At 50.7% G+C, this 27,082-nt stretch overlaps 1 protein-coding gene across 2 annotated transcripts in view; it reads left to right on the top strand.

The window, feature by feature from the left end:
- MARK4 (microtubule affinity regulating kinase 4) overlaps positions 1-27,082 on the top strand; it is a 55,440-nt gene that overhangs the window by 24,842 nt on the left and 3,516 nt on the right. Inside the window, exons 9-17 of one of the 2 annotated variants that reach the window (XM_003915706.3) lie at positions 3,771-3,890; positions 4,389-4,488; positions 6,865-6,974; positions 7,066-7,225; positions 14,393-14,610; positions 21,306-21,409; positions 24,631-24,909; positions 25,078-25,157; positions 27,003-27,047. In XM_003915706.3, coding sequence (XP_003915755.1) covers positions 3,771-3,890; positions 4,389-4,488; positions 6,865-6,974; positions 7,066-7,225; positions 14,393-14,610; positions 21,306-21,409; positions 24,631-24,909; positions 25,078-25,157; positions 27,003-27,047 — 1,216 coding nt within the window. The remainder of the gene's footprint in view (positions 1-3,770; positions 3,891-4,388; positions 4,489-6,864; positions 6,975-7,065; positions 7,226-14,392; positions 14,611-21,305; positions 21,410-24,630; positions 24,910-25,077; positions 25,158-27,002; positions 27,048-27,082) is intronic. The other variant, XM_003915705.3, reaches the window with a different exon arrangement.

Below are 27,082 nucleotides of genomic sequence, written 5' to 3'. Positions count from 1 at the left end.
CCGGGCGCAGTGGCTCACGCCTATAATCTCAGCACTTTGAGAGGCTGGGGCGGGCGGATCACCTGAGGTCAGGAGTTCAAGACCAGCCTGGCCAACGTGGTAAAATCCCGTCTCTACTAAAAACACAAAAATTAGCCGTGCGTGGTGGCGCACACCTGTAATCCTAGCTACTCGGGAGGCTGAGGCAGGAGAATCACTTGAACCAGGGAGGCAGAGGTTGTAGTGAGCTGAGATCACACCACTGCACTCCAGCCTGGACGACAGAGCAAGACTCTGTCACAAAAAAACAAAACAAACAAACAAAAAAGCCTCTGACACTCCGGCCATAGCTGAAGCCTGGGGTAGGGAGGGGCTGTCACAGAATAATTTTTCTGAGCCTCAAGCATGAAGCTAAGAGACCTTTTTGAAGGGCCAGGCCAGTGTCTCACCTGCCCCAGGCCCTTGTCACTTTCTGCCTTCCTGGTGTTCCCACCAGGCACTCCTGGCCTTGCTGGGCAAAGGAGGCACACAGCTGAGAAGAGGCAGGTTCTAGCTCTGTCATTTCCTTTCTGAGTGACCTTGGACATGTCCTTTTCTGAACCTCAATTTCCCCACCTGTAAGATGAAGACATTAAGAGTATTCGGGACAGGTGTGGTGGCTCACGCCTATAATCCCAGCACCTTGGGTGGCCGAGGCGGGCAGATCACTGGAGGTCAATAGTTCGAGACCAGCCTGGCCAACGTGGTGAAACCCCGTCTGTACTAAAAATACAAAAAGTAGCCAGGTGTGGTGGTGCACGCCTGTAGTCCCAGCTACTCGGGAGACTGAGGCAGGAGAATCACTTGAATCTAGGAGACAGAGGCTCCAGTGAGCCGAGATTGCACCTCTGCACTCCAGCCTGGACGACAGAGCAAGACTCCATCTCAAAAAAATAAAAAGAGTTTGACACCAGCCTGGGCAACATTTCAAGACCCCATCTCTACAAAAAGAAAAAATTTTTTTTAATTAGCCGGGCATTGTGGTGCATGCCTGCAGTCCCAGCTACTTGGGATGCTGAGGTGGGAGAATTGCTTGAGCCCAGGAGTTCCAGGCTACAGCAAACTATGATCACACCACTGCATCCAGCTTGGGTGACAGAGCAAGAGCCTGTCTCTTTTTAAAAAAAAAAAAAAAAAAAAGCATCTGCTTACAGCCCGTCTGCATATGTTAAGCCCTTCGCTGGAGCTTGGCATATGGCCACAGCATCATGCTTGGGAGCTGCGCTGGAGGTGGCAGTGGTGGCCTGATGGCTGCTGCTCCCCATCACATGACAGGCAGTGTGGCATGGTGGTCACACAGCACAGGCTCCAGAGCCAAGGCCCTGCCACTTTCTGGCTGTGCAATTCTGGGACAAGTGACCAAACCCCTCCGGGCCTCAACCTCCTCGTCTGGAAAGTGGGCATTATAACTGGGCTTCGCGGTGTTGTGAAAATTGATGTAATATGCATAAAGCACTTAGAACACTGCCTGCTAAGGGGTAAGTGTCCTGAAAGTGATTCACATTAAATATTAATAGCCCTTTATGATCTGCAGAGGCTCCCCAGGCATGGGCATCTTTCAGCCATTTTAGGAGAATGCCCCAGCAGAGACCCTGTCCCAAAGGAGTCCTGTTCACCCCCCACGCTCACTTCATTCCTACCGGTTTTCTGCCTCCCTCCGTTTTTTTGTTTGTTTTTGTTTTTTGAGACAAGGTCTCAGTCACCCAGGCTGGAGTGCAGTGGTGCAGTCACTGCTCGGTGCAACCTCAACCTCCCAGGCTCAAGCAATCCTCCTGCTTCAGCTTCCCGAGTAGCTAGGACCACAGGCATATACCACCACACCTGGCTAATTTTTGTAATCTTTGTAGAGACGGAGTCTCACTGTGTTGCCCAGGCTGGTCTCGAACTTGCGGGCTCAAGCGATCTTCCCCCCTCGGCCTCCCAAAGTGCTGGGATTATAGGCTGAGCCACCACGCCTGGCTGTTGCCGTTTTTTATTCAGATGGAAAGAGCTCCCTCTGGTCTGCCAAGCCATGGATTTATCTGATTTTTCACAGCTTTGGTAGGGCCTCTCATAAATGGCCCTTAAAGAGAAAGCCATCAGATAAATCCATGAATGGCCTTGAGGAGTATGTCTTTGGACAACAGGCATGGCTTGGGGAGGGGAGAGATGGGAAGGCAGGAGGGGCAGTAGGGTCTTCTCCTTGCCCTTGAGTGAATCTCGTATTTACATACCGCTGGCTCTGGGACAGGCATGTGGTAAGCATTTTACAGATTTTTTTTTTTTTTTTTTTTGAGACGGAGTCTTGCTCTGTCTCCCAGGCTGGAGTGCAGTGGCGCGATCTCGGCTCACTGCAACCTCCGCCTCCTGGGTTCAAGTGATTCTCCTGCCTCAGCCTCCCACGTAGCTGGGATTACAGGCTTCCGCTACCACACCTGGCTCATTTTTTTTTTTTTTTTTAAGTAGAGATGGGGTTTCGCCATGTTGGCCAGGCTGGTCTCAATCTCCTGACCTCAGGTGATCCACCTGCCTTAGCCTCCCAAAGTGTTGGAATTACAGGCGTGAGCCACGGCACCTGGCCACATTTTTACAGATATTAACTCACTTGTACCCTGGCAGCAAGCATGTGAAGTGGGTCCTGTAATCCCTTTCACAGATAAGGAGACTGAGGCCCCAGTGGCTGACTCACTTACCTACCTCCCTCTTACCTAACTTAGAGAATAAACTTTTTTTTTTTTTTTGAGACGGAATCTTGCCCTGTCACCCAGGCTGGAGTGCAGTAGCGTGATCTCAACTCACTGCAACCTCCACCTCCTGAGAGTTTAAGCGATTCTCGTGCCTCAGCCTCCCAACTAGCTGGGACTACAGGCAGCCACCACCACACCCAGCTAATTTTTGTATTTTTAGTGGAGCTAGGGTTTCACCATGTTAGCCAGGCTGGTCTCAAACTCCTGACCTCAGGCGATCTACCCATCTCTGCCTCCCAAAGTGCTGGGATTACAGGTGTGAGCCACCGTGCCTGGCCAGAGAATAAACTTTCTCTGCAAGTTTTCCTCTGAATGAAAAGTTATGTAGCTTAAGTTTTTTGTTTGTTTGTTTGTTTTTTGTTTTCTTGTAGAGACAGACTGGTTGTTCAGGCTGGTCTTGAACTCCTGGGTTCAAGTGATCCCCCTCCCTCGGCCTCCCAAAATGTTTGGATTACAGGTGTGCACCACCATGCTCAGATCATTTTTTATTTTTTGTAGAGATGAGGTCTCCCTGTGTTGCCCAGGCTGTTCTTGAACTCCTGGGCTCAAGCGATCCTCCCGTCTTGGCCTCCACGCTTGGCCAAGAATTTTTTTTTTTTTAATTGCAGGGTCCGTATGATGTTCCCATTTTATGGATAGGGAACTGAGGTCAGGAGAGAGGAATGGGGTTTTGCCTGCCTTGTCAAGAGCTGGGACTCAGAGCTTCTGTCACTTCTATCAAAGGGGCTGGGACAAAGGTGTGTGTGTGCGCGCGCATACGCATGTGTGTGTGTGTCTGTGTGTGTGTGTGTGAGTGTATGTGTGAGTGTGTGTATATGTGTGTATGTGTGTGCGCGTGCGTATGTGCCGTGTATGTACGTGTGCACACGTGTATGTGTGTGTGCGTGTGTAGTGTGTGTGTGTATGTGTGTGTGTATGTGTATGTGTGTCACAGTGCGTGTATGTGTGTGCATGCGCACGCGTGTGTGTGTGTAATAGGTGGGGGGCGAGGCAGACCCCCCTCCTCCAGTAACCCCCTCCCTGCAGGAGCTGCGGGAGCGAGTCCTCAGAGGGAAGTACCGGGTCCCTTTCTACATGTCAACAGACTGTGAGAGCATCCTGCGGAGATTTTTGGTGCTGAACCCAGCTAAACGCTGTACTCTCGAGGTGAGCCCAGCCTCACAGCCAGCAGGGGCCCTTCTTGTCTCCTGACTCCCCTAAACTCTGCCTGCCCCCACCCACAAAAGCCTTCTTGACACACTTTTCCTCTCCCATGCCCACCTAAGATCTGCCGCTGGTGAGTGGGGGTAGACAGGCCGTCCAGGGAAAAGCTCCCGGGCCTGTCCTGACGCCACCCCCCCGACAGGCTCACCCACTCCCCGCCTTGCCAGTAATTAGCTAATGAGCTCCTAGGATGATTACAGGGTGCCAGGGACCCAGATGATGCGGAGGAGGGAGGGTGGCATCAGGAGGCTCCGGCAGGGGACGCGGGGGAGAGGGAGGCCCAGGAGGCGCTATCTCTTAGGAAGCCCACAATACTGGGTGTTAGGCCTTGGAGGTTTGGGGCAGGGCAGGTAGCCCCACCTGGGGGCCTCTGGGAGGTGGGAAGCTGTATGATTCCTTCTGACACCTGTCTTCCGCCTTCCCTGCTCCTGATGCCTGCAGCAAATCATGAAAGACAAATGGATCAACATCGGCTATGAGGGTGAGGAATTGAAGCCATACACAGAGCCCGAGGAGGACTTCGGGGACACCAAGAGAATCGGTGAGGGTCAGGGAGAGCCGTCCTGTCACCCAGGATGGAGTGCAGTGGCTCAATCTCAGCTCACTGCAACCTCCACCTCCCAGAATCAGGAGATTCTTGTTCCTCAGCCTCCCAAGTAGCTGTGTCCACAGGCACCTGCCACCATGCCCAGCTAATTTTTGTTATTTTTAGTAGAGACAGGGTTTTGCCATGTTGGCCATGCTAGTCTCTAACTCCTGACCTCAGGTGATCGGCCTACCTCAGCCTCCCAAATTGCCGGGATCACAGGTGTGAGCCACTGCACCTGGCCCATGTTCACTTTGATATTAAGACATAAAAAGAGACCAGGCGAGGTGGCTTATGCCTGTAATCCCAGCTCTTTGGGAGGTCGAGGTAGGAGAATCACTTGAGCTCAGGAGTTGGAGACCAGCCTGTCCAACACAGGGAGACCCTGTCTGTACAAAAAAATAAAAATAAAAAGCCAGTTGTGGTGGTGTGCACTTGTAGTCTCAGCTACTCAGGAAGCTGAGGTAGGAGGATCCCTTGAGCCCAACAATTTGAGGCTGTAGTGAGCTATGATCATGCCACTGTACTCCAGGCGACAGGGTGAGACCCTGTCTCAAAAAAAGGAAAAAGGGCCAGGCGCAGTGACTCACGCCTATAATCTCAGCACTTTGGAAGGCTGAGGTTGCCAGATCACCTGAGGTCAGGAGTTCGAGACTGGCCTGGCCAACATGATGAAACCTCGTCTCTACTAAGAATACAAAAATTAGATGAGTGTGGTAGCGGGCACCCATAATCCCAGCTCCTCTGGAGGCTGAGGCATGAGAATTGCTTGAATCCGGGAGGCAGAGGTTGCAGTGAGCTGAGATCACGCTGCTGCACTCCACCCTGGGCAACGAGCAAAATTCCATCTAAAGTAATAATAATAATAATTACGCTATTTACCATTAAATGGCAAAATCCAGAATTACTTTTGCATCAACCTAATTATATTAATAGGTTGAACACAACAAAAAGTTGAACCATTTGAAATTGCCATTTTATTGGTTTAAAGTTGTCAGTACCACCAATTTTGTATGGTTTAACCTAATAGTGATAATTTATTCTGTCACATAACTAAAATGAATAGAGTATGCAGCCTTCAGGCACAGTTGAATCCAGGTGCTCAGAGACAGTTTTGGGGAATGTTTTCTATGGTAGCTTTTCCCCAGGCTGCTGTCACCCCAGGAGGCAAGCAGATCTGGGTCACATGCCTGCAATGAACCAGTCAGTGTGGCTTTGGGTGTAGAACACACTAATTAGCCAGACCTGGGTTATCTGCCCGCCTTAGGGTTGGAGCAGGGGGGCCATCCACATCATCTGAGCGGAAAGAATGTTCTTTCTTTCTTTCTTTCTTTCTTTTTTTTTTTGAGACGGAGTCTCACTTTGTCGCCCAGGCTACAGTGCAGTGGCGGGATCTTGGCTCACTGCAAGCTCTGCCTCCTGGTTTCACCCCATTCTCCTGCCTCAGCCTCCCGAGTAGCCGGGACTACAGGCGCCCACCACCACACCTGGCTAATTTTTTCATATTTTTAGTAGAGATGGGTTTTGAGACGGGAGTCTCGCTTGTCGCTTCAGGACTGGAGTGCAGTGACCGGATCTCAGCTCACTGCAAGCTCCTCGGGCCTCCTGGCTACACTCCTGCCCTTCCTCCCGGTAGCTGGGACTACAGGCCTCGGGCCACCGCTAATTTTTTTTGTATTTTTTAGTAGAGACGGGTTTCACCAAGATTAACCAGGATGGTCTCGACCTCCTGGACCTCATGATCCGCCTCGCCTCCCAAAGTGCTGGGATTACAGGCTTGAGCCACCGCGCCCGGCCGATGGGGTTTCACTGTGTTAGCCAGGATGGTCCAGATCCCCTGACCTCGTGATCTGCCTGCCTCGGCCTCCCAAAGTGCTGGGATTACAGGCGTGAGCCACCGCGCCCGGCCAAGAATGTTCTTTCAGAGGAAATCAGCGTGCTGTTGGGAAGGCCTTGAGGATGGATACTGGACAGGTCAAAGAGCAGACACCGCTGAATGATACGGAAATGGGTGGAAGTGGGTCAGGTGCAGTGGCTTATGCCTGTAATCCCAGCACTTTGGGAGGTCCAGGTGGGTGGATTGCTTGCGCCCGGGAATTTCAGACCACCCTGGATAACATAGCAAAACCCTGTCTCTACTAAAAATACAAAAACCGAGGTGGGAGGATCAGCTGAGCCTGGGGAGGCCGAGGCTGCAGTGAGCTGTGATTGTGCCACTGCACTCCAGCCTGGGTGACAGAGTGACACCCCGTCTCAAAAAAAAAAAAAAAGAAATGAGTAGAAGTTAAAGTTTCCGGAAGTCTGAACCTTCTCTCCATCCCCGCTTCCCAGAGGTGATGGTGGGTATGGGCTACACACGGGAAGAAATCAAAGAGGCCTTGACCAGCCAGAAGTACAACGAAGTGACCGCCACCTACCTCCTGCTGGGCAGGAAGACTGAGGTCAGAGGGCGCCAGGGGCCCTTGGGAATGCATGATGCCTGGGTGGAGGGACTTGGGGTGCAGAAGAGCCTCATCTGTCATCCTCTCACAGGAGGGTGGGGACCGGGGCGCCCCAGGGCTGGCCCTGGCACGGGTGCGGGCGCCCAGCGACACCACCAATGGAACAAGTTCCAGCAAAGGCACCAGCCACAGCAAAGGGCAACGGAGTTCCTCTTCCACCTACCACCGTCAGCGCAGGCATAGCGATTTCTGTGAGTATCAACCCCACGCCCTCACGCGCCCTCCTCCTCCTCCCCAAGGCCCAGACTTACAGTTATATCAGGGTTCTCTGATTGGCAAGCCACAGAAGCCCACTGGAGCTAACTGCAGAGAGGGAAGAATGTCTTATAAAGACACAGGGCATTGCACGGAACTTGGAGGCAGGAGTGCACAGCCAGGCTCAGGAAGGGATTAAAACCGGAAAAGCAGCCAGACCCAGAGCAGACACTCTCTGTCCTGCTTCCTCTCTGCTTGTGTGGTTTTTCCTTTGTCTCTTACTTATCTCATCCTAGCTTTTTTCCTGATCTCCTAGCTCCCCGATTTTTTTTTTTTTTTTTGAGATGGAGTCTCACTCTGTCGCCCAGGCTGGAGTGCAGTGGTGTGATCTCGGCTCACTGCAACCTTTGCTGCCCGGGTTCCAGCGATTCTCCTGCCTCAGCCTCTTGGAGTAGCTGGGATTACAGGTGCCTGCCATAGTACCCAGCCAATTTTTGTGTTTTCAGTATAGAGACGGGGTTTCACCATGTTGGCCAGGCTGATCTTGAACTCCTGACTTCATGATGCCCCCTCAGCCTCCCAAAGTGCTGGGATTACAGGTGTGAGTCACCATGCCCAGCCTTTTTTTTTTCTTTTCTTTTCTTTTTTTTTTTTTTTTGAGACAGAGTCTCACTCTGTATCCCAGGCTGGAGTGCAGTGTCGTGATCTTGGCTCACTGCAACCTCTGCCTCCCGGGTTCAAGCGATTCTTGTGCCTCAGGCTCGTGAGTAGACGGGATTACAGGCACCTGCCACCACACCTGGCTAATTTTTGTATTTTTAGTAGAGAAGGGTTTCACCACATTGGCCAGGCTGCTCTTGTACTCCTGACCTCATGATCTGCCCACCTCAGCCTCCCAAAGTGCTGGGATTATAGGCGTGAGCCACTGCACCTTGCCCCCAATGTCTTGCCTTAGAGACCAGACCAAATGGCAGCTGGAATCTCTTTGGTCCAGGATGAAGCTCTGATATCAGAGTCCAGTTTGAATTAATCCACTGTAACTGGGGCACAGGAGGACACATTGTACAAAGTGGCTGCTGAGAGCCTGCCCTCTGGCTTTGCCTCCACACTGAAGTGAAGGAGGCTCTTCCTAGTGGAAGAGGGCTGGGTAGACAGCTGATTATACCCCACATTCTGCAGCTGACAGACATTTCATCTGCTGCAGAAAATTAAGAGAGAGTCTGAGTTTAAATCTGGGCCGGGCACGGTGGCTCACGTCTGTAATTCCTTGGGGAGGCCAAGGTGGGCGGATCACCTGAGGTTGGGAGTTTGAGAATGGCCTGGCCAACATGGTGAAACCCTGTCTCTACTAAAAATACAAAATTAGCTGGGCGTGTTGGTGCGTGCCTATAATCCCAGCTACGCGGGAGGCTGAAGCGGGAGAATTGCTTGAAACTGGGAGGCCAAGGTTGCAGTGAGCCGAGATCACACCACCGCACTCCAGCCTGAGCAACAGAGAGACCTCGTCTCAAAAAAATTAAAAAAAGAAAAAAAAATGGATACACCCACCATCAGCACCCATTATGCATAGAAACTTCCAAGAGGTCCTTTAACCCACACACTCCTCAAATTTTAACCCTCTCTGCTATTTTTTTTAATGGCTTTATTAAGGTTAAAATTCATATCCCAAACAACATACCCATTTAAAGTGCGCAATTCAGGCTGGGCACAGTGGCTCACACCTGTAATCCCAGCACTTTGGGAGGCTGAGGCAGGAGGATTGCTTGAGCCCAGGAGTTCTAGACCAGCCTAGGCAACAAAGCAAGACCCTGTCTCTACAAAAAATTAAACATTGGCCAGACGTGGTGGCTCATGCCTGTAATCCCAGCACTTTAGGAGGCCAAGGTGGGCGGATCACGAGGTCAGGAGTTCAAGACCAGCCTGGCCAAGATGGTGAAACCCCATCTCTACTAAAAATACAAAAAAAGCCAGGTATGGTGGCGGGCACCTGTAGTCCCAGCTAGTTGGGAGACTGAGGCAGAGAATTGCTTGAACCTGGCAGGTGGAGGTTGCAGTGAGCCAAGATCATGCCACTGCACTCCAGCCTGGGCCACAAAGCGAGACTCTGTCCCCCTGCCCCCCGAGAAATTAAAAATTAGGTGTGGTAGTGCACACCTGTGGTCCCAGCTACTTGGAAGGCTGAGGTAGGAAGACCACTTGAACCTAGGAGATCGAGGTCATGGTGAGCCGTGATCGCGCCACTGCACTCCAACCTGGGTGACAGAGTGAGACCTCACCTCAAAAAGTAAATTAAAAAGTGCACAATTCAATGGCTTTAATATATTTACAGAATTGTACATCTATCATGATGAGTGATTTCAGAACATTTTCATTACCCCAAAAAAGAAAATTCACAACCTTTAGCAATCACCTTTCAGGCTGGGCACGGTGGCTCATGCCTGTAATCCTAGCACTTTGGGAGGCTGAGGCAGTCAGATCACCTGAGCGCAGGAGTTCGAGACCACTGGGCAACATGGCGAAACCCTGTCTCCACAATGAAATACAAAAATTAACCAGGCATAGTGGCAGGCACCTGTAATCCCAGCTACTCAGGAGGCTGAGGCAGGAGAATTGCTTGAATGCGGGAGGCAGTGGTTACAGTGAGCTGAGATCCTGCCACTACACTCTAGCCTGGGCGATAAGAGTGAGACTTCTTCTCAAAAAAAAAAAAAAAATCAACTTCCAATCCCCCTTCCACCCTCAGCTACTAATCTACTTTCTGTGTCTATGAATCTGGCTATTCTAGATGTTTCAGGTAAATGGAATTATACGATGTGTGGCCTTCAGTAACTGGCTTCTTTCATTTAGCAGAAATTTTTCAAGGTTTATCCATGATATGGGTATCAGCACTTCATTCCTTTTCATTGCCAAGTAATATTCCATTGCATAGATAGACCACATTTTGTTTATTCATTCATGAGCATGTGGATTGCCTCCACTTTTTGGCTGTTGTGAATGACGCGCTGTGAACATTTGTGTCGTGTTTTCATGTGGCTGTGTTTTGCCGTCATTTCTCTTGGGTACATATCTGAGAGCGGAATTGCTGAGTCATCTGGTAATCCTGTGTTTAATAGTTTGAGGAACTTCCAGAGTGTTTTCCAACTCTCTGTTCTTTTTACAGCCCTGCTTGTCTGCAGGGGTGAAGTTTTTACTCTGGGTCAGGCACTGGGGTGTCTGCTTGTCTGATCTTTTTTTTCTGTCTCTTACATATTTCACCTTATCTTTTTCTAGATCTCTCAGCTCCTAGATTTCTTTTGTTTGTTTGTTTTTTTGAGACAGAGTCTCGCTCTGTTGCCCAGGCTGGAGTGCAGTGGCACAATGTTGGCTCACTGAAACTTCAGTCTCCCAGGTTCAAACGATTCTCCTGCTTCAGGCTCCCGAGTAGCTGGGATTACAAGCGCAGGCCACCTCGCCCAGCTAATTTTGTATTTTTAGTAGAGACGGGGTGTCACCATGTTGGCCTGGCTGGTCTTGAACTCCTGACCTGAGGTGGTCTGCCCGCCTCAGCTTCCCAAAGTGCTGGGAATACAGGCATGAGCCACTGTGCCCGGCTGCTCCTAGATTTCTTACATCTCAGTTTTAGAATCCAGCCCAGGGCTGAGTGCAGTGGCTCACACCTGTAATCCCAGCACTTTGGGAGGCTGAAGTTGGTGGATCACTTGAGCTCACAAGTTCGAGACCAGCATGGGCAACATGACGAAACCTCATCTCTACAAAAAAATACAAAAATTAGGCCGGGCCGGGCGCGGTGGCTCAAGCCTGTAATCCCAGCACTTTGGGAGGCCGAGACGGGCGGATCACGAGGTCAGGAGATCGAGACCATCCTGGCTAACACGGTGAAACCCCGTCTCTACTAAAAATTACAAAAAACTAGCCGGGTGAGGTGGCGGGTGCCTGTAGTCCCAGCTACTCGGGAGGCTGAGGCAGGAGAATGGCGTGAACCCGGGAGGCGGAGCTTGCAGTGAGCCGAGATCTGGCCACTGCACTCTAGCCTGGGTGACAGAGCGAGACTCCGCCTCAAAAAAAAAAAAAAAATTAGGCCGGGCGTAGTGGCTCATGCCTGTAATCCCAGCACTTTGGGAGGCTGACCTGGGTGGATCACCTGAGGTCAGCAGTTTGAGACCAGCCTGGCCAACATGGTGAAACCCTGTCTCTTCTAAAAGTATCAAAATTAGCCAGGCGTGGTGGTGGGTGCCTATAATCTCAGCTACTTGGGAGGCTGAGGCAGGAGAATTGCTAGAACCTGGGAGGTGGAGGTTGCAGTGAGCCGAGATCGTGCCATTGCACTTCAGCCCAGGCGACAACAGCGAGACTCCATCTCAAAAACAAAGCAAAACAATTAGCTGGGCATGGTGGTCTGCACCTGTAATCCCAGCTACTTGAGAGGCTGAGGTGGAAGGATGGTTTGAGCCTGGGAGACTGAGGTTGCAGTGAGTCCAGATCATGCCGCTGCACTCCAGCCTGGGTGATAGAGCTAGACTGTATCTCAGGAAAAAAAAAAAAAAAAAGAATCTACCCCAAGTGTTAGCTAGAATCTCCTTGGTCCACTCATCAGGATCAGGATGGAGCTCTGATACTGAGTCCAGTTGGGATTAATCCACTGTAACAGGGGCACAGGAAGACACATGGCACAAAGTGGCTGCTGAGAGCCTGTGCTCTGGCCTCCCCTCCACACTGAAGTAAGGGAGGAGAGAGGTGTCAGCTGAGACCCAGCATGAGCCCCACACGGGAAGTGGTGCTTCTGCCCTACCTCCACCACTGCTGGATGGTCAAACCATTCCCTGCCCCTGTGTCTTGTCTTCCCCACCGGTGAAATGACAGGGTGTGCCCAGAAAGTTCCTAAGGAGCTTGTGAGTTCGGTATCATATGGTTAGAACATGGTAACCTTCAGAACTCCCCACACTGAGACCTGAGTTCTAGGGATTCTCAGGAGAGGGATTGCTGGCAGCTGCCAGGTATCTGTCATTGTCATTGTAGAGCTCTCAGCTTGTGGCTCTGGGATTTTTGAGCATGTATCGCTCCTGAGGATCTAACATGCAGATGTTCTGACTCTCTCAAGTTTGAGATCACTTTGCACCCTTGGGTTCTAAAACAGTAGATTCCTAAGATGTTTCAAGGGACCAGAATTATTTTGTGTTGCTTTTGAAATTGTACATACAGGCCGGGCGCGGTGGCTCAAGCCTGTAATCCCAGCACTTTGGGAGGCCGAGGGCGATGGATCACTTAGGTCAGAGGATCGAGACCATCCTGGCTAACATGGTGAAACCCCTGCCTCTACTAAAAATACAAAAAACTAGCCGGGCGGGTGGCGGCCCAGAAGTCCTAGCTACCGGAGGCTGAGGCAGGAGAATGGCCTGAACCTGGGAGGCGGAGTTGCAGTGAGCCGAGATCCAGCAAGCACTGCACTCCAGCTTGGTGATAGCCGAGACCCGGCCTCAAAAAAAAGAAATTGTACATACAATCACATCCTTGAAAATGTGTTAGTTTGGAAAGGATAGACAGTGAAAAAGTCTTCATCCAGCACATATCCCCGGCTCCCAGTTTCTCAAATACAGCGACTGTTAGGGTTTTTTTGTTGTTGTTTTTGTTTTTGTTTTGTTTTTTGACAGGGTCTCGCTCTGTCACCCAGGCTGGAGTGCAGTGGTGTGATCTCAGCTCACTGCAACCTCAGCCTCCCGAGTAGCTGGGATTACAGGCGCGTGCCACCACACTCAGCTAATTTTTGGGGGTTTTTTTGAGACAGAATCTTGCTCAGGTGCCCGCCACCACGCCCGGCTAATTTTTTTTTGTATTTTTAGTAGAGACAGGGTTTTACGGTGTTGGCCAGGATGGTCTCAATCTCCTGACCTCGTGATCTGCCCGTCTCAGCCTCTCAAAGTGCTGGGATTACAGGTGTGAGCCACCGCGCCCGGCCAATTTTTGTGTTTTTAGTAGAGACGGGGTTTCACCATGTTGGCCAGGATGGTCAATCTCCTGACCTCGTGATCTGCCCGCCTCGGCCTCCCAAAGTGCTGGGATTACAGGTATGAGCCACTGTGCCTGGCCCTGTTATGGGTTTTATATGAATTCTTTTGGAGAGATTTTATTCATAAACAAACATGTAAAGAGATAGATATGAGGCCTGGCGTGGTGGCTCACACCTATAATCCCAGTACTTTGGGAGGCCAAGTTGGGAGGATCACTGGAGTCCAGGAGTTCAAGACCAGCCTGGACAACATGGCGAAATCCTGTCTCTACAAAGAAAGTACAAAAAGTAGTTGGGCATGGTAGTGTGTGCCTATAGTCCCAGCTACTTGGGAGGCTGAAGTGGGAGGATGGCTTGAGCCTAGGAGGCCGAGGTTGCAGCAAGCTGAGGTCACGCCACTGTACTTCAACTTGGGCAACAGAACGAGATCCTGTCTCAAAAAAAGAAAAAGAAAGAAAGAAGGAAACTGAAGATATATAAAAACAATAAGGAAATTCTCCCCTTTTGAAACAAGTTATAGTCCTTTGGAGATATTCATATATAAGCAAGTAGATAGAGATTATAGATACACACTTTTTTGCTTTTGTAGACAAATGATAACACATTGTTGACCCATCTCTTGTCTTGCCTTTTCTACTTTCCAGTCTATCATGAAGGTCATTCTGTATTGGTGCATAAAATGCTTCCTTATTCTTTTTTATAGCTGCATAATTTTCCACTGTGGAAATACCTTGACTTACGTAGTGATTCCCCTACTAAGGGTCTAATGGCAGGCCGGGTGGGGTGGCACACACCTGTGATTCCAGCTACTTGGGAGACTGAGGCAGGAGAATCGCTTGAGCCTGGGAGGTGGAGGTTGCGATGAGCAGACGTTGCGCCACTGCACTCCAGCCTAGGCGACAGAGCTGGACTTTGTCTCAAAAAAGAAAAAAAGAGAAGGTGCAATGAATGGCCTGTATGTGCATGATGTCATTGATTTGGAGTTTCTAGGTCAGTATATGTGCGTTGGTAATCTTGAGGTAATTTTGACAGATACTGTCAGAATGGCCCACACAGAGATTGCAGCCCACGTGAGGAATTCTCAGGTTCCAACGATCCCCCAGAGTCAGTTCTGGGTTTCCGTGGTGATGCCAGCTCTAAACGGTGCCCCCTCCCCCAGGTGGCCCATCCCCTGCACCCCTGCACCCCAAACGCAGCCCGACGAGCACGGGGGAAGCAGAGCTGAAGGAGGAGCGGCTGCCAGGCCGGAAGGCGAGCTGCAGTGCCGCGGGGAGCGGGAGTCGAGGGCTGCCCCCCTCCAGCCCCATGGTCAGCAGCGCCCACAACCCCAACAAGGCAGAGATCCCAGAGCGGCGGAAGGACAGCACGAGCACCCCCGTGAGTGACCAGGGCTGGGGGGCAGGGCTGGGTGCGCCGCCACCTGTGGCCAGCCTGCGGACACCACCCAAGCCACATTCCTCAGGCCCTGCCTTCATCTCATTCCCCAGGCGGAACTCCTTCTTACCAATTCCTTCTTATACCCATTCATTCATTCAACAAACATTTATCGAGCGCCTCTGTTTGCCTGAGCTCAATTTATACACAAACACTTGATGTTCGTGTATAACGTTCTGTGTCAAAGAAGCGAAGAACATACTCTTGGCAGAAAGGATTTAATACAGGAAATTAAGTGCTTTTTAAAATGTAGGAAGGGCCAGGCATGGTGGCTCATGCTTGTAATCCTGGCATTTTGGGAAGCCGAGGCAGGAGGATCACTTGAGGCCAGGAGTTTAAGAAACATAGCAACACTCCATCTCTACTAAAAATCAAAAAAATTAGCCAGGCATTGTGTTATGTGCCTGTGGTCCCAGCTACTCGAAAGACCGGGGTGGGAGAATCACTTGAGCCCGGGAGGTTGAGGCTACAGGGAGGTTGAGGCTACAGGGAGCTGTGATCCTGCCACTGCACTCCATCCTGGGTGACAGAGCAAAACCCTGTCTTAATGAATCAATAAATAAAATATTAATAGTAATTTAAAAAATCAGGCCAGGCGCAGTGGCTCACGCCTATAATACCAGCACTTTGGGAGGCAGAGGTGGGCGGATCACTTGAGGTCAGGAATTTGAGATCCACTTGGCCAATATGGCGAAACCCTGTCTCTACTAAAAATATGAAAATTAGCCGGGCGTGGTGGCGGGCACCTGTAATCGCAACTACTCGGGAGGCTGAGGCAGGAGAATCGCTTGAACCCAGGGGGCGGAGGCTACAGTGAGCCAAGACTGTACTACTGCACTCCAGAATGGGTGACAGGTGAGACTCCATTAAAAAAAAAAAAAAAAAGGCTGGATGCAGTGGCTCACGCCTGTACTCGCAGCACTTTGGAAGGCCAAGGCGGGCGGATCATGAGGTCAGGAGATCGAGACCGTCCTGGCTAACACAGTGAAACCCCATCACTACTAAAAATACAGAAAATTAGCTGGATGTGGTGCATCCACCTATAGTCTCAGCTACTCTGGAGGTTGAGGCAGGAGAATCACTTGAACCCGAGAGGCGGAAGTTGCAGTGAGCCAAGATCACACCACTGCACTCCAGTCTGGGTGACAGAGTGAGACTCTGTCTCAAGAAAAAAAAAAATGTCGTAGGAAGCAGCAGCAGCTTCCCCAGCTCCTCAGCTCTTCCGGCATCTACATTACATTCTGTCCCACTCCCTGCTCCTCTGCTCTGCACATGTTCAGGAGCCGCCCCACGTGGCTGTGCCCTTGGCATTTCGAGGCTGGTCATGGCAGGTTACTACCAGCCAAGTCCCAGCCTTGACCAGGGTGCACACAGGTATGAGTCTGAGCCAGTTGTGGGCCTAAACTTTTAAAATCATGGTCGGGCGAGGTGGCGGGCGCCTGTAGTCCCAGCTACTCGGGAGGCTGAGGCAGGAGAATGGTGTGCACCTGGGAGGCGGAGCTTGCAGTGAGCTGAGATCCGGCTACTGCATGCACTCCAGCCTGGGCGACAGAGCGAGACTCCGTCTCAAAAAAAAAAAAAAAAGAAAAAAGGCATGGTTGGCTGAGCGTGGTGGCTTACACCTGTAATCCCAGCACTTTGGGAGGCCAAGGTGGGCAGATCACGAGGTCAGGAGATCGAGACCATCCTGGTTAACACGGTGAAACCCCGTCTCTACTAAAAATACAAAAAAAATTAGCCGGGCGTGGTGTCGGGCGCCTGTAGTCCCAGCTACTTGGGAGGCTGAGGCAGGAGAATGGTATGAACCCAGAGGCAGAGCTTACAGTGAGCCGAGATCATGCCATTATACTCCAGCCTGGCGACAGAGTGAGACTCTTTCAAAAAAAAAAAAAAAAGCATGGGTTACCACCCACACAGACACAAAATACTTATAGTTATCTTATTTTTACCGTAAGATTTTGCTCTTTAACAAATAAGTTGACCGGGTGTGGTGGCTCATGCCTGTAATCCCAGCACTTTGAGAGGCTGAGGTGGGTGGATTGCTTGAGCTCAGGAGTTCGAGACCAACCTGTGCAAAATGGTGACACTTCTTCTCTACAAAAAATACAAAAATTAGTCCGGTGTGGTGGTGGCACGTGCCGGTAGTCCCAGCTACTTGGGAGGCTGAGGCAGGAGGATCACTTGTGTCCAGGAGGCGAAGGTTGCAGTGAGCCAAAATCGCGTCACTGCACTCCAGCCTGGGCGACAGAGGAGACCTTGTCTCAAACAAACAAACAAAAAAATAAGTTTTTAAATACTAATTTTTCTTGTACATACTTGAGAACATTCATCTTTTAAATTTCTTCTTAGTGCTCTTGGTGCCCCTGGGTACTTCCATTTTATTTTGGTTCTAAACACCCAAGGCAAACCAAGGTCTCACTGCACGGCTGTTTGCAGGGTAGGGGCGTTTCTGCGGAGGTCCCGACCATCAGGAGGAACCCAGCCGTGGTGGCTGGTGGTGTCTGGCTGTTACCAGCGTTTACCAGCCTTGACTGGCTTTGACCGATTGTGACTGGCCTTCACTGGCAATGCCTGCCAGGGCCCTACTGAAGCTTTTACTGCAAGTGTCCGCCTGTTACCAGTGGCAGCCAGCTGTGGCCAGCTTTAACCAGCCTTTACTGGCAGTGGCCAGCCATGACCAATATTAACCAGCAGGAACTGGCTGTGACCGGCTTTGACCAGCCTTGACTGGCCGTGACCACCCTTGGCCAATGGTATCTGGCTGTGACCAGTGGTGTCTGGCCATTAACACTCATGACCAGCTTTAACTGTCCCTGACTGTTGGTGTCTGACCATGACCAGCCTTAACTTGCTGTGACAGGCTTTGACCAGCAGTGTCGGGCCATGACCAGTGGTAGCCAGCAGCGACTGGCAGTGACCGGCTGTGTTTGGTTTGACCAGCTGTGACCCTGCCGCCACCTGTGAGGACTGCTAGTCCGTGTTGAGGGCCCTGAACTCCAGGGCTGTGCAGAGCCCGGGGTCAGTACAGGGAGGGGAGTGGAATGTTGTGAGGGGACCCTGTGGGGATGGGGCAGGAGAGGGTGCCCCTGAGGACAGCTCACTGGCCACCTTATACCAGAAGGGCCTTAGGGAAACAGATCTTGAGGGCATCAACTCAACTTCAGGCAGGTGGTACAGGAGGGAGGCGGGGATGCCTGTGTGTCCTGAGTATTCCAGATCAGTACAAATTCACGCCCCTTGGCTCCTCCCCAGCCCCGAGACCTGGAGCTCCACATGGCAGCCTCTGAGGCCCATGTGTCAGAGAGTGATCCACAGCCCAGAGAATGGGTGGGAGCCGCAGGGCCAGAGAAGGAGAGGATGAGATGGGAGTGTGGTTAAAGAAAAAAGAAAAAATTGTAGGAAGGACTGGAGGAGCGGACAGTGGGCGGGGCGGACAGTGGGCGGGATTTGCAGGAACAACAGTCCCAACCACACCGCAGAACTGACCCACCAAGGAAGCTGCTGCTTCTGAGGCTGCCCCAGCACTGGTAAATTCAAGAGTGCACTGTTAGGCCGGGCACGGTGGCTTATGCCTGTAAGCCCAACACTTTGAGGGGCCGAGGCAGTGGATCACTTGAGGTCAGGAGTTCAAGACCAGCCTGGCCAACGTGGCAAAATCCCGTCTGTACTAAAAATACAAAAATTAGCCTGGCGTGGTGCACACCTGTAATCTCAGCTACTTGGGAGGCTGAGGCAGGAGAATTGCCTGAACCTAGGAGGCGGAGGTTACAGTGAGCTGAGATTGCGCCACTACACTTCAACCTGGGTGATAGGGCGAGACTCCGTCTTAAAAAAAAAAAAAAAAAAAGGCCGGGCGCGGTGGCTCAAGCCTGTAATCCCAGCACTTTGGGAGGCCGAGGCAGGCAGATCACAAGGTCAGGAGATCAATCAAGACCACAGTGAAACCCCGTCTCTACTAAAAATACAAAAAATTAGCCTGGCACAGTGGCGGGCGCCTGTAGTCCCAGCTACTCAGGAGGCTGAGGCAGGAGAATGGCGTGATCCCAGGAGGCCGAGCTTGCAGTGAGCTGAGATCGTGCCACTGCACTGCAGCCGGGGGACAGAGTGAGACTCCGTCTCAAAAAAAAAAAAAAAGCACATTGACATGTAACCCAAGACTCAAAAACCTCATCCTCCATCAGTCAAAAGAGCTTATTGATGCCCAGAGGGCTGGACAATGGGCAATGGGGCCCTGCTGAAGCAAAGACCTTCATCTCATAGCCTTGCCTGTGTGAGCTGAAGTCAAAGTAGGCAGGACAGCAGCTGCTGCCCCATTTACACCTTCCAAATCTTCATGAATGCAAAGATTGGCAGAACCCAACTTGTATGCAGAACCTGAGCTGCAAAGGACTCTGGGAAATGTAGTACTTGGCTTTCCTGCATCTGAGTTCCCAAGAACAGCATAGTATGAAAATATCCTCAATATAGGAACAGGAGAGTGGAGGCAGCTGGACATGGTGGCACACACATGTAGTCCCAGCTATTGGGAGGCTGAAGTGGGAGGATTGCTTGAGGCCAGGAATTTGAGACCAGCCTGGGCAACATGGTGAGATCCTATCTCTTAAAAAAGAGAAAAAGTGTGGAGGCAGTTTGAGAAAGTGGCCAAGATTCTGAAGCCACGTAGAGTTTGAATTACATTAATGAGCCGTGTGACCTTTGGCAAGTAACTTCATCTCTCTGAGCTTTAGTATCTCACTCTGTGAAATGGGCTCATTAGAGAACCTGGGTCATTGTGAGGATCTTGTAAGATCTCAAACGTAAGGTACTTCACATACTGGCACAGTAAGCACTCAGTGAATGAGAGCTATTGTTATTGCTAAATGAAAACCACACCTTAAGAAGGTAAAAAAAAAAAAAAGAAAAACAAATAAACCTCAAAGAAAGTAGAAGGGACCAGAAGTGGTGGCTCACGCCTATAATCCCAGCACTTCGGGAGGCTGAGGCAGGAGGATTGCTTGAACCCAGGAGTTGAAGACCAGCCTGGGCAACACAGACCCTGTCTCTGCCAAAAATAAAAATTAGCTAAGTGTTGAGACACATGCCTGAGGTTCTAGCTACTTGGGAGGCTGCAGTGAGCCATGATCACACCACTGCACTCCAGCCTAGGCATCAGAACAAGACCCCATCTCAAAAAAAGAAGGGAGGAGGCATTAAAGAGAATAAATCAGTGAAGGAGAAGGAAGAGGTACAATAAAGCAACAAAACCTAAAGTTGGTTTTTTGAAAAGATTAATAAAATCAGTCTGGGCACAGTGGCTCATACCTGTAATCCCAGCACTTTGAGAGGCTGAGGCGGGTGGATTACTTGAGGTCAGGAGTTTGAGACCAGCCTGGCCAGCATGGTGAAACCCTGTGTCTTCCAAAAATACAAAAAATTAGCTGGTCGTGGTGGTGCACGCCTGTAATCCCAGCTACTTGGGAGGCTAAGGCAGGAGAATCACTTGAACCTGGGAGGTGGATGTTGCAGTGAGCCGAGATCATGCCATTGCACTCCAGCCTGGGCAAAAAGAGTGAAACTCTGTCCTAAATAAATAAATAAATAAAATCCAATGGATCCCTGGTAAAAATCAATTAAGGAAAAAAGACAGCAAACATGAATTACCAGTATCCAAAATGAAAAGGGGAACTTTGTTCTAACATTGACAGATAGTAAGATGATACTAGGAACTACTTTATGCCAAAAAATGTAACAGCTTAGATGAAATGGACACATTACTTTAAAAACACACTATATCAAAACTGACACAAGAAGAAATAGAAAACCTGAACAGTCTTATATTCTTGTTAAAGAAATTGAATTCGTAACTGAAAACCTTCCCCATAAAGAAAATTTCCAGCTCTGATGACTCCCACCAGTAGAATTCTTCCAAACACTTAAAGAAGAAATAACACTAACCTTACACAAACTTCCAGAGAATAGAAAAAGAGAGCTCTCTGCCCAACATGTTTATGAGGCAGCATAATCCTGATATTCCCTATGTTCCCAGAGCTCACAGCCCAGTATGGGATGGGGACATATATGAGAACAGACATTGATAGCACAGTGATTGAAGCTGCAGTGGGGAGCCCAGGGACCTGTGGGAACCCAAAGGAGGCACGTGACTCAGCCTGGGGCCGGGGGTGGTGGTAGATTATGAACTGACACCTGAAAGATATGTAGGAGTGAGTCAGGGGAAAAGGTAGGAGGAATGTTCTAACAGGTGAGACAGCCAGTGCAAAGGCTAGGCAGAGTGACAGAATGTGGCATGAATAAGTACGTTAGCAAACGTTTGGTGTGGCTGGGCCGGACCTTGAGAAGGTGGGTATTGCTGGGAGAAGAGTGATGGACAAGGATGCCCCCTGGAAACCTTCCCTGCCTCGTTTTCCCTCAGTGTCGCCCTCTTCTCCGGGCTCCAGGGGTTTCCCTTGACTCAGCCTACGTGGTTGGGATTCTCATGAGCCTTTCACGTCTTTGAGACCTTTGACCATCTCCTACTCACCCTGGCTTCCCACACGAGCCCCTGACTCATTCGTCGATGGGGAGGGCAGAGAAGGGAAGAGGGTGGAGCTCAGGGGCATGTCTTCACCCCCTCACTCCCTTCCTGGCTGTGTCTCCTGCAGAACAACCTCCCTCCCAGCATGATGACCCGCAGAAACACCTACGTTTGCACAGAACGCCCAGGGGCTGAGCGCCCGTCACTGTTGCCAAATGGGAAAGAAAACAGGTACGGAGGGGGCAGCAACAGGATGAGGGGTGGGAAGTAGGGGGTAGGTGAATAGGACCTCCCTTGATCTGAGATGGTAGGCGTTGGAGGCTGGTGCCATGGGGACCGGGGCCCAGAGAGGGAGTGTATCTGCCCTGCCCTTGGCCATGTGCCCTTGCCATGTACCCCCCTGAAAATCCTCCCCACTTAATTAATTAGTCTTCAGCACCAGGAAAGCAGTTGGCCCTGTTCTCCGCCTACAAGCCTTGGGAACCTGAATTGATTTTTTGAATGATCCATTTTTAGAAGGCGAGAGAAGCCCCAGAATGTCACAGCTTCAGCATCATCTGGTTGGCTGGTTTTCCAGCTTGTTGGCCTGAGTCTGTGAGGTCTCTTCCAGCTGGCAAGGGAGAGAAACCAGTTCAGACTGGCTGGAGCAGAGAGAGGGAAGGGATTGGTTCACATCACAGGTCAAGGCCAGTGAGAGTGGGGCCGGCTTCACAACGAGGACACTGCCACCCACCGGGACAGTAGGGCAGGTTGATGGCCAACACCAGGGCACACTCTGGGATGCACCTGATTAGTGGATGCAGATCTTCCCATTGGGTGTGGGCAGGGGAATGAGGTAGTTAACAGTCACGATTCTGTGAATACTCAGTTCTGAGTTCAAATCTTACCTCTGTGCTCGCACTGCTAGCTGAATGACTGGGTAAATCTCTGAGCCTCTGTTTCCTCCTCCATAAAATGGGCTTGATGCTGTCTGGGCACGGTGGCTTACGCCTGTAATCCCAGCACTTTGGGAGGCCGAGGTGGGCAGATCACCTGAAGTCAGGAGTTCGAGACCAACCTGGCCAACATGGTGAAACCCTGTCTCTACTAAAAATACAAAAATTAGCCAGGAATGGTATCATGCGCATGTAATCCCAGCTACTCAGAAGGCTGAGTAAGGCAGGAGAATCGCTTGAACCCAGGAGGCAGAGGTTGCAGTGAGCTGGGATTATGCCACTGCACTCCAGCCTGGGCCACACAGCGAGACTCTGTCTCAAAAAAGAAAAAAAGGCCAGGTATGGTCTTTTTACGCCTGTAATCCCAACACTTTGGGAGGCCGAGATAGGCAGATCACGAGGTCAGGAGATCGAGACCATCCTGGCTAACATGGTGAAACCCCGTCTCTACTAAAAATACAAAAAATTAGCCAGACGTGGTGGTGGGTGCCTGTAGTCCCAGCTACTCAGGAGGCTGAGGCAGGAGAATGGCATGAACCCGGGAAGTGGAGCTTGCAGTGAGCCTAGTCCACTGCACTCCAATCTGGGTGACAGAGCAAGACTCCATCTCAAAAAAAAAAAAAAAAAAAAAAAAAAACGGGCTGATGCTGTCTACTTCCAGGCCCCATTATAGAGATCCAGTAGAGATCAGGTGTGTCCTGTACCTGGCACTGGGTCTGATGCTTAGGAGGCCTTCATTCAGTGACTGAGAGTGCTTTTTCTTGGTGGTTATCAAATAAAAATAATAGTAGTGAACATTCTGAAGCAGCAGCCACATGCCATGTCTATCGCCTGGCTCAATGCCCCTAACAACTCTGTGAGGTAGATCCTAATATCTCCATTTTACAGCTGAGGACATAAGGCATAGGGAGGTTAAGTAACTTGTCAAAGGCCACACAGCTGGTAAGTCAAGAAGCAGATTCCAGACTGACTCCAGAATCTATTTGTAATCACCATAATATATGGCCTTCCAGTTCTGCTCAAGAGATAGTAGAACAGTTAAATTACAGACTCAGACAAAAAAAAATTAAAAATTTAAAATTTAAAAACAAAAAATAAAAATTATAGACTCAGCTGCTGTAACAAAAACAAAGAGAAACCAGGGTAGAGTAATTTAAATAAAAAGGAGGTTTAGTCCAGAGGGTCTTCCAAGGACCCAGGTAAGTTCTTCCAGCCCCAACATGAGTTTCCAGCTCTGGGTCTGAGGCCGCTGCACCAGCTGCCATCATTTCCTAATCAGCAAGAAGTGGGGAAAGAGTAGGGGACAAACAGCAACTCTCTTTAAAGGCGTGACCCGGAGATCGCACAGAGCACTTCTGCTTATATCCCATTGGCTGGAGCATGGTCACATGACCATCCCTAACTGCAAGGGAGTCTGGGAAATGTAGACTCTGGCTGGGTGGCCGTGTGCAGTGCTCATACTCTTAGGGGTTTGGTTACCAAGAGCAAAACAGGGAGGATGGATTCTAAGGGAGAAGTAACAGCCTCTGCCACAATCAGGATTCTTCTCTGAGATCCAGGCTGGGCCTGAAGTCCCTGGGAGGATAGAAATTGGAGGTCTGGGCTGGGCGTAGTGGCTCACGCCTAGAATCCCAACACTTTGGGAGGCCAAGGCAGGTGGATCACCTGAGGTCAGGAGTTTGAGACCAGCCTGGCTAACATGGTGAAACCCCATCTATACTGAAAATACAAAAATTACCCAGGTGTGGTGCTGCATGTCTATAGTCCCAGCTACTCAGGAGGCTGAGGCAGGACAATCATTTGAACCCTGGAGGCGGAGGTTGCAGTAGCCAAGATCGCCCAATGGCCCTTCAGCCTAGGTGACAGAGTTAAGACTCTGTCTCAAAAAAAAAAAAAAAAAAAAAAAAAAAAATTAGCCAGGCATGGTGGCACACACTTGTAATCCCAGCTACTCGGGAGGGTGAGGCAGGAGAATTGAACTCAGAAGATGGAGGTCTGGCCCCTGTTGTCGACTAGGAGGGTCCAAGGGGCTGGAGGAGGGTCCTGGGACAGTGGGACCCCCACTGCTCAAATTATCATAGTGAATACAGGTATCCTTGACCTTTACATCTTTCCCTTTCCTGATTTTAGATGATGGGAGTTCAGATAGCAAAGTGTTTGCCAAGTTGATTTGGTTCCTGAGGTTTCGGCAAATAGCAAGGAAGTCACCCAAAAATTTCTGTGCATCTATTCAGTTGCTGCGTTTGGAGAGAGGAGAGTTGTGATAGGAGATGGTTTGGAGTGGGTAGAGTTTGAAGAAGGGACAGTTTGAAGGAGGGGTAATAGGAGAGGAGAGTTAGTAAAATAATGCTAGGATTGTATAGTACACAGCCTGCACAACTGTACATTGCAGCCCTGTCTCTGAGTTCCAGGCTGGTTGCAGTCCCTGGTCTCAGGACAGGATTATGAAGAATCAGAGGGACTGGGGTCCTGGCTTGCCTCAGTCCCCGACCCTGACTTGTCTCTCTCTGCCCACAGCTCAGGCACCCCACGGGTGCCCCCTGCCTCCCCCTCCAGTCACAGCCTGGCACCCCCATCAGGGGAGCGGAGCCGCCTGGCACGCGGCTCCACCATCCGCAGCACCTTCCACGGTGGCCAGGTCCGGGACCGGCGGGCAGGGGGTGGGGGTGGTGGGGGTGTGCAGAATGGGCCCCCTGCCTCTCCCACGCTGGCCCATGAGGCTGCACCCCTGCCCGCCGGGCGGCCCCGCCCCACCACCAACCTCTTCACCAAGCTGACCTCCAAACTGACCCGAAGGTGAGCTCCGCAGGGATGGCAGAAGCGGGGTGGAGCAGGGTGGGGGGGCTGGTGGGACCTAACCTGTCTTCTACTCTGCTCTGTCTCCTGTACCCGAACATTTCCTCCTCCTCCTCCTCCTCCTTTCCTCCTCCCCTGTCGTCCCTCACCGCCCTCCTCACACTGCAGGGTTACCCTCGATCCCTCTAAACGGCAGAACTCTAACCGCTGTGTTTCGGGCGCCTCTCTGCCCCAGGGATCCAAGATCAGTAAGTCCCGTCCATGCCCTGTTCTCGCTGGCCCTGCCTCCCTGTCTGCATGTCTCACCTGTGTGTGTGGGCATTGGGGAGGGGGCTCTGTGGATGTGAGTGGAGTACAGGGTCAGTACGTGGGGTCTGGTTGTTCATTTACTCACAGAAGCATAGCCTCTGGAGCTAGACTCGGGGGTTCAAATGGCAGTTAGTCAAGGTCTCTGGGCCTCACTTTCCTCTTCTGTAAAATGGGTATAGTAATAACAGTACCTGTCTCCTAGGGTTATTGTAAGAACTAAATGGGCCGGGCGCGGTGGCTCAAGCCTGTAATCCCAGCACTTTGGGAGGCCGAGACGGGCGGATCACGAGGTCAGGAGATCGAGACCATCCTGGCTAACACGGTGAAACCCTGTCTCTACTAAAAAATACAAAAACCAGGGCCAGGCAGGTGGCGGGTGCCTGTAGTCCCAGCTACCGAGGCTGGAGGTGAGAATGGCATAAACCCGGAGGCGGAGCTTGCAGTGAGCTGAGATCTGCCACCGCACTGCAGCCCACACAGAGCCAGACCGGCCTCAAAAAAAAAAAAAAAGAAAAAAAAAAAAAAAAAAAAAAAAGAACTAAATGAAGTGATATATGGACTGAGCTTAGAACCTTGCCTTGGAAAGTGCTTTACATGTGTATTAGTTATTAATTGCTATTATTCATTGAGTCCCTACTGTGTGCCTGGCACTGTCCTAGGCCCTGTAGTAGAGGGTGAGCAAAAGGTATAAAACTTCTGCCCTGGCAGAGCCAACATTCTATCAAGGGATCTAGACAAAAAAAGAAATCAGTAAAATATACTTATTATATAGACATCTAGGTAGTGTGAAGTAACGAAGAAGAAAAATAGAATAGAAGCCACATTTGGTGGCTCATGCCTGGAATCACAGCACTTTGGGAGGCTGAGGCGAGTGGATCACTTGAGCCCAGGAGTTCAAGACCAGCCTGGACAACATAGCAAGGTCCTATCTCTACAAAAAATAAATAATTGGCCGGGCATGGCGACTACATCTGTAGTCCCATGGACTTGGGAGGCAGGAGGATCACTTGAACCCAGGAGGTCGAGGCTACTGTGAGCTATGATCATCAGTCTTGGCAACAGAGGAAGACCCTGTCTCTGGAAAAAAAAAAAAAAAAATAGAACAGTTAGGAGAATGAGAGGTGTGGGGAAGGGAGGGGTGCAGCATTAAATGGGCAGGCCTTTGGATGAGGTGGCTCAGGCCAGTAATCCCAGCACTTTGGACGGATCGCTTGAGTCCAGGAGTTTGAGACCAGCCTGGGCAATGTGGCAAAGCCCCATCTCTACCAAAAAAAAAAAAAAAAAAATTTGTGGCACGCACCTATAGTCCCAGCTACTTCAGGGGCCAAGGCAGGAAGATTGCTTGAACCCGGGAGATTGAGGCTGCAGCCAGCCGAGATCACGCCACTCCTGCATGTCAGAGTAAGACTCTGTCTCAAAAAAAGAAAAAAGGGCAGGTCTCACAAAGGTGTTGTTTGAGCAAAGCATGATTGTATATGTGAGTGTGTGTGTGCGCGTCTCTTTCTGGCCACTTTTCTATATAAGGGTGTGTCTCTGCCCACTCCCCTCCCTTTCATCTTCCACATTCTTCAGTATCTTTCCTGTGACCTGCACTAACCCATTTCAGAATGAGCCCCATTATGGGGATGGACAGGGAGATCAAATCCTGACTCCGGGCCCTCGCCAGCCAGCCTGGAGGGACTGGGGTTGAGGCAGGGGCTGCTCAGAATCCCAGAGGCAGTGGGTTGGGGGAGGTGGGTTCCCTATGTCCAGATTAGACACTCTGTCCCCCTCCCCTCCCCTAGGGTCGCAGACGAACCTGAGAGAATCGGGGGACCTGAGGTCACAAGGTGAGTGCTTAGGCCTACCCCCGACTGCCACACCA

The sequence above is a fragment of the Papio anubis genome, chromosome 20, assembly GCF_008728515.1.
Source record: "Papio anubis isolate 15944 chromosome 20, Panubis1.0, whole genome shotgun sequence".
Taxonomy (NCBI): Eukaryota; Metazoa; Chordata; class Mammalia; order Primates; family Cercopithecidae; genus Papio; species Papio anubis.
Note: the sequence above shows the minus strand (reverse complement) of the source record. Positions and strands in the feature narration are given on the sequence as shown.